The sequence below is a fragment of the Agrilus planipennis genome, unplaced genomic scaffold, assembly GCF_000699045.2.
Source record: "Agrilus planipennis isolate EAB-ADULT unplaced genomic scaffold, Apla_2.0 scaffold80, whole genome shotgun sequence".
NCBI lineage: Eukaryota > Metazoa > Arthropoda > Insecta > Coleoptera > Buprestidae > Agrilus > Agrilus planipennis.
In genome coordinates, this window is record NW_020438873.1 from 1,225,684 (window position 1) to 1,234,896 (window position 9,213).

Genomic DNA, 9,213 nt, shown 5'->3' on the forward strand with positions numbered 1-9,213 from the left:
ATTAAATTTTAACATCTAGAAAGTGTTTCCATATTTAAGTCCCCGGATGTATTGATATTGAATAGAAAATACCCATTATAAAATAACAGCATTATGCAAACAAGAAAAAAATATTAAAGGGGTTTTAATATTAACTGAATAAAGGATGTAAAACTAATTATAACAAGTACTTATTAGTTATAATAGATTTTTTTATATTGTTTTCAGGCATTGTCCCATGCAGAAATGCCTGGAAAAAAAGCACGAAGATTTTGGCCCTGGAATTTCCGAGCAATTTCTTGCTTATTTGGACTCGCAATGGTACAATATGCTTTAGGCGGTGGAAGAAGGTCCATATCAAATGGAAGTTGGATGTAAGTTAATATCACAAAACTTTATTATCCATAATTATTATAATCGGTTCCTTTCAATTTGGTTGTGACGGACGGAATTTTAATGGCAGTGCAATAACTGAAAAAGTGACACTTTTCTGTAAATAATTTGAGATCAAAGCCTCCTAGAAGAAAATTGCATTGGACCTTTTCATTCCTTTTTCAATTTTCTACAAGATATTATTAAAAAATAGGCGAAAATTGAATGCGGTGATAATCGTTAAAGGAATTGGTTTTTACGATGAAAATCTACAGTTACACCAACAATTTAGGTCAAGATAGATGAAGTAGTTTATACAAAATTTAATTTGCAAATATTGATATTTCAAAAATTCATTTTAGTGCCACAAGTTTGGCCTCCTGTTTTTTTTTTTAGATATGTTTTTACCGCACAAAACCAATTCCTCTATTGAATGTCAGCCTATTGAATTATAGGTCCATTTTTTTTCTGTAATAAACAAAAAAGTAGTAGAAAATTAATCGAGAAACAAAAAAGTGTAGAACGATTTTCTTCTAAGAGATTTCGATCTCGAGTTATTTACAGATGTAAGCTCAAAGAAAAGTAATTTTTGGTCAATTTTTCAATTATTGGGCCTACCCCCTTAGGAAAGATTGCACAACCGCTAATTTTTATTCGGGATGTTAAAAACTTCTTTGTGCAGAGTTACATCTTTCTCACTTGGTCCACCAACTGAACTAAAATACGTTTTGTTTAATGACAAATAACACCTTAACTGTTTTATTTTTGATGTTATTGTAATTTAAAGCGTAAAATAACGAGTATCCAAGTATTTTTATAATTAGTTGATCTTTATTATCGTTCTAAAGAGAAATATAATTTTTTTTCTTGCGAGTACTACCTTAATGTCGGTTTCATTACCAAATAACAGTCATAATATTTGAAATGATTGCATGATATATCCGAAACCGCAAATTGGTTTTAACCTTTCGAGAGTTTTATGAAGTGCCACAAAACAACAAGCTTGGACCATAAAATTGGTAATTATCGTCAAGAATGCCAACAATAAAAAAGTGAAAGAAGTGCAGTCTTGTTATTATGAAACGAAATTCTTGACAGGCAAAACGACTTAAAGGTTATTTAATATATGTATTTTTTTGAATTCTGGCGTGAAAACGCGTGCACATAAAAAGGAGAGGTACCTACTTTAAATTAAGTAAAAAGGACTTTTAGAGTGTATAAAGTTTAATTTAATGCTGTTGATTGCCTACATAAATTGTAAAGAGAAACAGTGCAAAATGCTTATTACGGTAATTTAAATTTCAAAGAATTGACGAAATCTTTTGCAGGAATCCAGGTGTCACGGTTAACATTTACTGAAAATAAATATAATGAAATTCAACAAAAGTGATGCTCTCACATGGTTACGATATCAGAATATAAGAAAGTGAACATTATTTATAATTTATTTCAATGACAAATTGAACTGCATCAATTCCAAATAATAAGTCCATCCTTTTTACTTTGCTTAATATTTACAGTTACTGTCACAGTCAACATAAAAATTACATAAATAAACTTTGTTTTCTTAATTTTCACGCACAATCTACTGAACAAATGGTTAATTAGTCAGGTTTAGTAATTATACTAACTGCATGTATTTAGTAACTGTTCGATTCCAGTCATTAGCAATTAATATAAAGAACGATTTAAATCAATCCACTCCATAGAATAATTAAGTTCAATTATCCTAATCGATCTAAGATACAAGAAGTAGCCGCTTCATTGTTGAATGCCTGTGTAATTAAAGGGAAGTGGTTCAAAAAGTGTCATTTTTATCTGGAGAAAAACCTAATAAATAATGGACTTAATTTGAGTAGCAAACCATTACATTTTATACGTTGATTCTAAATTACGTGCGGTAGCGAATATTTATAATCAATTGCACTAGTCTACGAACACTTGTACGTTAATAATAAACAACGGAACGATTAAGATTGCCCAGGTGTGCCGTAGGTAATTTATGAAATGTTCCAACATAAAATAGGGCCGACCGCAAAAAAAGATCAGTCGACAACTCGAATAATTGCACGATAAAATGCTTTAAAGATCAATTAATCAGCGAACGGATTATGAAAAAAAGAGAAAAGAAATTCGACCATTACGTAACACAAATAATTACCAAGATAAACTTTGATCGCAAATTGCATTCTCGAAGCACAATAATTTTCATTTCTGCTTCCACTTATTTTACGTATTAACAAGTGCGACAATGCGGGAAAGTCGCAAACAACGTTGAAATATGTGATAAACACAATCGAATATTTCCGCAATGTATTTCTTTTACGACCTGGGCCATGTCTAGAAAATAGTTCGCCCGGAGCAAAGCCCGATTTTCGTCCCCTATTGCCTTATTAACTCCAGGAATCAAAATTAAATTAGAAAAATGAATGTTCCTGACTAGTGCTCCAATAGAACGTGTTTTTTATTCCACGAATAGTTTTTCTGTCGNATGTTATAGAGATATTGAAATTATGTCAAAATGAACCTAACTAGTATTCTAATTAGCCTTATGTTTAAAACTGAAGAAAAAGTTAAGGTTAACTTTGACGCTTCTTGGTGACAAATCCAGTCATTTAGTTGAAAAATACTACTCATGAAAACCTCTATTACTTTCTGAAATAATATCGAATGGTAATGTCGGAGGATTAGAGCGATTTTTCTTTTTTAAAATATGGACTATTTTACTCGGATAATTTTGTTATTATTTTTTTGCTTTCACAGTTGTTAAAGTAACATTAGAATAAAGTAGGTATTTCAAACATAATAGATGCTTTGATACTTTGTAATATCGAAGAACGCTTGGGTAAAAATACACTTTAAATGAAAAGAAATACGTAGAAACGTGAAACTCTGGTCATTTACAATTTACCTGATTATAACAGAAAATTTTTGTTATAAAAGTGTTTTAACGTATTATTATTTAAGGATTTTTAATTTCAGTTGTAGATTATCCATGCTTCCTTTTGAATTTAATTTGTGTGACTTTATTTCTGGAAGCATCCAGAATAGCGTTTCAGCACTTTCGGTAAAGATCAAAGACGATGTACAGGAAACAAATTACTTTCTCGCGCAAAATTTCTTGTATGCTTTAAAAGTGCGCAGTAATTATTTTCATGAGTAATTAACAACTGCGACACTGCGAGTTTGACTTAAATTAATCTCAAAATGGGAGTTACAATTAAATATAAAAGATAAATAAAGAAGCAATTGGAATTTCACACGTTTAGATGCTGCAGAAAGAAATTATTATTACAGTTTTTATTATAAATTTATAAACTTGAGTTCCTATTGCATAGCTTAATTGTTTTTCTAATAACAAATATTTTACTGCATTTAATTATTTACTAATTTCTGTACCTAATCAAAATTCCACTTCTAAATTGCACCATTCGTTCAAGTGGAAATAATGGCGTTGGACACAATAAAACGACTTAAGGAGTAATAGTTTTCCATCAAAATTTATGGCTTGATAGTAGTCTAGATGGAGTAGAACATCAAAGATAAAATTAAGAGTGCATATCGCGTTTATATTGTTCCAGTTATCAAACCAGCTTACCAAGGCAGCATACAACTTGAGCAATAAACGAAATTAACAAGTTTTCAACTTCAGATAAGTAAATAAGAATTTTAGAATCACTATGAACGCATTTAAGGAAGTATTAATAAATTAAATTGTTAACCTTGGTCATTTCTGATATTAAACGAGAACAAGGAATGTCGTTAATGTGGTATCAAAAATTCAAATTTTAATGAACAGAAGTTGTTCAATTGTAAAGCTAATAAACTTATATTGTTAGTTCCTCACGTGGTAATGATACATATACCCCTAAGTATGTTACATATCTTAAAAGGTTAGAAAAAATGTGATGAAAATTATACTTTACAGAATAACAGTAATTAAGATAATTAGTTGTTAAGATAAGTGGCTACTTATCCAACGGTAATGTTTTATAAAAAATGTCGATTTTTATATCGATCGAATTAAGAATCTGTTTTTATCAAGATCAATTAATCGATGTCATCATTAAGTGATTTTCAGACAATATTTGCCCGGCCGTGAAGCAGAACCTGTTTTTTCTCGCAAATGGCCAATTGAACATTCCATGTTTTGACCTGAAATGAAGTGTTACCAAAAAGCGATAACCAAAACTTGAATTTCTTGTTAATTTTATTTATTTTTCTACACTGTACATGCGTTTCATTTAAGGATTATAATCGTTTTACATTATTACAGTAATCTTATGATAATTCGAATACCAGGTAGGTAAGAAGCTCAGCGTGTTCTGGATAAGTAATATTAGCAAAAGATGATGCCTTTGATATGATTTAAATAGCGGAGTACTTTTAACGTCTACATACAGAATAATGTTTCGTTCTTGTTAAAGTAGTGAAACAAACCGGATGATCCTTTTCTTAAAATCTCCAGATGATGTAGATTTCAAATTTGTGATATAGAAAACACATGAATTGCATTATCAGGAATGTCCCCACGAAAATAAACTCCCACCAGTGGGTAGTTTTAATATAAAATTAAAGATCAAATCTCATGATTTATAAAAATATATAATACCCGCATACAAAATCAATACAAGGATCACTGACAGTGTAGTATTTATATCTCGGAGATAGGTTTACTACTTGTTCTTAGTAGTTTCAATATTAAATAAGTGTTTAAATTGTTTTTTTTAATGGCAGAATTTTAGGACTTAGGAAGGACATGTGTCCAAACGTAACCACAGTCAGAGGATAATTGTGGGAAATACACAGGAGTAATTTTTTGACGCCAAATGCAGATTTATTATTGTAACTGTTATGACATCGTTAAGACAATTGTAGTTACATTCAAGCGTTAAGTGCGATTGTAAGAAGTTTTTCTAAAAAATCCTTGACAAACACGCATAATAAAGGATTGAAATCTACTTAATATGAAAGGTGTTTTGGATGTTACTTCAGGCCTTTTTTTTCCTGTTTCTGACACTTTTGGTAACCTGTATAATTTACAATTTCCTTCATAAAAGTAAATAAAAGACTATGCAGTTTATGTCTTTAACATAACTAACAAAACTGTGATAATATGATGATTCTAATGATAAATATGATAATTTCTTAATTAATTATTATTGGTATTCATTCAGACTGCACACAGTGACAAACCGACTATTTCCTGTTATATGTATTTGTACATTATAAAAACAAAAATATATGGTTTGCATTCGCTTTGATTTGCACATTAAATGTCCACCGCCAATTAAGTTGTTTCTGAACATTTCTCTGAGAACGTTCGCCAATAGACCACTCTAAAGCATTGTTCTTTTTCGTTTGTTTAATGACACAAGTAACTCTCGCGGCCGTTTACGTCAATTATAGAATTTAAATGAACATATTGTGTAACTAAATCTATGCATGCATCGATGGTGAATAACCATTTTAAGTTCTCATCTGTGCGCAAATTGGACCTAAGGCTTAATTATCTCGTCGTTAAACGAATGAATGGGCTTCAAGTGTCATTTAACGGTAAATATGGTAATAGCTAGACTATTTTATGCGTAAACAGCTGGATCGGATAAACTGGACAATTGAAATAATATGTGTTTCCTGGAAGCAATAATAACAAGAACATACAACAGCTAGAAGCGAATTTGTTTAGAAAATTGATTGTATGTAAATCATCGCACTTATTTATACATATTAGCAAATGCTTATTTAACCTATACTAAAATTATACCACCCTGTATTGTCTTCGCACTAGTTACACTTATATCTCTAACTCGACAGTATATTAACTTACTGCAGTTATTTATATTACAATTACTTGTTTATATTAGTGTTCTGTATTGTCTACCTTCTCGTTCACATTACTTATTTATATCACTTCTGACTGTCTGTCAGTCACGTATTTATATTGTTATAATATGGAATGTTCTCGAGCTTTTTTTGGAATCTTCTCATACTTATTTTGTGTACGTGTATGATCTATAAACGTATTGTTAGCCTTCCTCTGCAAATTAAGGAAAAAAAGAGACTCAAAGAGCTGTAAAAATATGCATTTGTTGCAAAAAGATTGCAAAAGAAATAGATTTCGGGATTTCCTGGAAAATATCAAGGATCCCACTTTATTATTATTAAGCAGTTCATAAATTATACGTGATATCTGCAATAAAGGTGTACACGAGGAACTCATGTCTCTCCCTTATACCGACAAGTTCAGCCATGTCGGCCGCGGACGCTCTCCGAATGTTGACTGTGGCATATGACGAAGCTACCTTGGACCGAAGCAACGTTTATCAGTGGAAAAAAATGTTCTAAGCGGGCCGAGAAGATGTGACGAAGAGCGCGCCGGACGCTCCAGCACGTCAACAACAGGCGAAAACATTGATCAAGTGAAGAAAATAAAATTGGTCAATCGTTGAATCACCGTTATAGAAGTGGCTAAGGACCTAAACATATCGACTGGCTTTTGCCATTCGATTTTTACCAATAATTTGGGCATGAGACGGGTCGCCGCGATATTCTTACCAAAATTGCTCAATTTCAACCAAAAACAGCATCGCATTAACATTCCTAAGGAGCTATTGGTCCGCGACGACTCAAATTTGGTGCAGAGGGTCATAACTGGTGACGAATCATGGGTTTATGGTTAGGACGTGGAAACCAAAACTCAATCATCCCAAGCCAAGGCCGAAAATGCGCGCTAAGTTGGGTCGAATATGAAGGTTTTGTTTACAGTTTTCTTCGATTGCAGGGGCGTGGTGCATCGTGAGTTCTTGCTACAGGGTACGCCCGGATTTTTGGAAGAACCAAATTTAGCTTTTGCATCATGATAACGCCTTGCTCACACATCGTTGCTTGTGCGCCAAAAACAACACACTAATATTGTCGCAGCCACCGTTTCCCCCGATCTAGCCCCCTGTGATTTATTCCCGAAATTGATGAGATCCATGAAAGGACGATGCTACGCTACGATTGAGGAAATAAACACGGCAAGAGTGCTTCGAGGATTGGAAAAAACTTGGCACAAGTGTATAATATTTGGTGGGGATTACTTTGAAGGGGCAAAATAGATAATAATGAATAAATAAAAACAGAAAATTGGCGATACTTTTTGAACAGACCTCGTCAATGCGTATCGTTACATATTCAATTAAAGCGCTAAAAGAAGATAGAATGAAATAACCAAATAACATGCATGATTTCACATGAAAGTTAACTGCTCTCTATCACGACACAGTGGGTCACGTTTCGACATATATCATGCCACCGTTTCAGTAACTTTGAGAGACCGTTCTCTTGCTCTTCTTCTTTGAAAGGTTTTGTTCTTGTGTGGCCATGCAAAAGGTTACTTTTCCTTGTACATGTGGCTTTCTTATTATGGTTCCCAATACATTACTGTAACGAGCAAGTAGCAAATATCGTGCGGAAAACACTCAAACACAATGAAGAGCTTTCCTGAAAACAGTTTTTAGTTTTATCGTTTTATGAAACTCTATTTGTTGAAAAAAACTACTACATTGGATATTGAAACACTTTCTACCAAATACTAGGGCGAAAATTGGATTTCACTTTTTCCCTCAGTTTTTAAAGCAGTTAAATCATACATTTTTTCTTAATTTTTACAGGTTTCAAACTTAGCTATTTTTTCTTAAACGAATTAAACCCTTCTTATGTAGGGTTTTGTCATCATAAATCACAATCATGAAATTTTTCATTTTTTTTACTCCCATCTTTCCCAGAAAACCAGTAACATGTCCATCGATATGGAGCATTTATTGACGTATTGCCTTCATCGTTTGAATTTACATTTTCACAGGAAATTGGAAAGTAACTAATAGTCCTAATAAATGAGTAGTCAAATAAATAATCTGACATGAACTATTTTAACAAATCTGTTGAAGGAAAACTGTCTTTTTGAGAAACAAAAAAGATATTGTTTAGCAGAGTTAACGCTAGCTGCCAGAATTTATTTTGCTTAAATTCATTTTTTTAAATACTTACTGTAAACTGCTTTATTTTTGTAGACAGTAAAAGAACCTATTAGTTGTAGAATTGCAGATTCCTATGCAATAAATTACAAATGTTTTGACTTTTTCATTATCTCGTAGTACAATTGTAATTGTACCAAATTTCAACTATTGGTCCATGGAAAATCTCCTAAAATTTTTGGTGACACGTTCGGTAATGCTTTTACGTCAGTTGTTTCTCAAACAGCTGGAATATTCAAATAAATTTGATATTTTTACCGACAACTTTCACGATTTTAGAACTTCTGTATAATTTGGTGTGAAAATTTGAGGATTTAGAAGTAGAAGAAAGTGGAGGTTTAGTTCCTACCATTTTCCCACCAAAATCGACGCTTTTCCTACGTAACTAAAAATTCTATGCTTTACCATAGTTTTCTAAGAGAGGTGTCTTAAATGGGGTGGTACTGTTTAAAATAGTGTATTGCGACCAAGGGAAAAATGTATGGCTTTTCCTCTCGGATGTGGATCGCCACCAGAGCCGACGACGAGGTTAAAAACTCCAGGAGGGGATGCCGTATATAACATTTACCACACCCCTGTACCGAAGGTACGGTTTTTCAGGGACTAGAAAACGCAACATGGTTTCTCAATGTAAATTCACACGTGGGTAGGTAAAATTATTTTCTAATGAAGAATAAATCCACTTTCTTATCCCCCTCGTGGAGGAAATATAGCGCTTTCGTCCCTGAAATCAGGGAAGAATATCGTACTTTCGGTAGAGATATTGTAAAAAATATTTTAGTTCTGTTGTTTCTTTATTTTATATACCCATGTGAAAGTAGCCGTCTGTAACATGATGTAT

The 9,213-nt window shown here is 32.5% G+C and overlaps 1 protein-coding gene across 2 annotated transcripts in view; it reads left to right on the forward strand.

The window, feature by feature from the left end:
- The first annotated feature begins 212 nt into the window (after positions 1–212).
- LOC108734763 (protein Wnt-5b) overlaps positions 213–9,213 on the forward strand; it is a 62,657-nt gene continuing 53,656 nt past the window's right edge. For both annotated transcript variants that reach the window (XM_025979718.1, XM_025979714.1), the window contains exon 1: positions 213–353. In XM_025979718.1, coding sequence (XP_025835503.1) covers positions 226–353 — 128 coding nt within the window. In that variant the 5' untranslated portion in view covers positions 213–225. The remainder of the gene's footprint in view (positions 354–9,213) is intronic.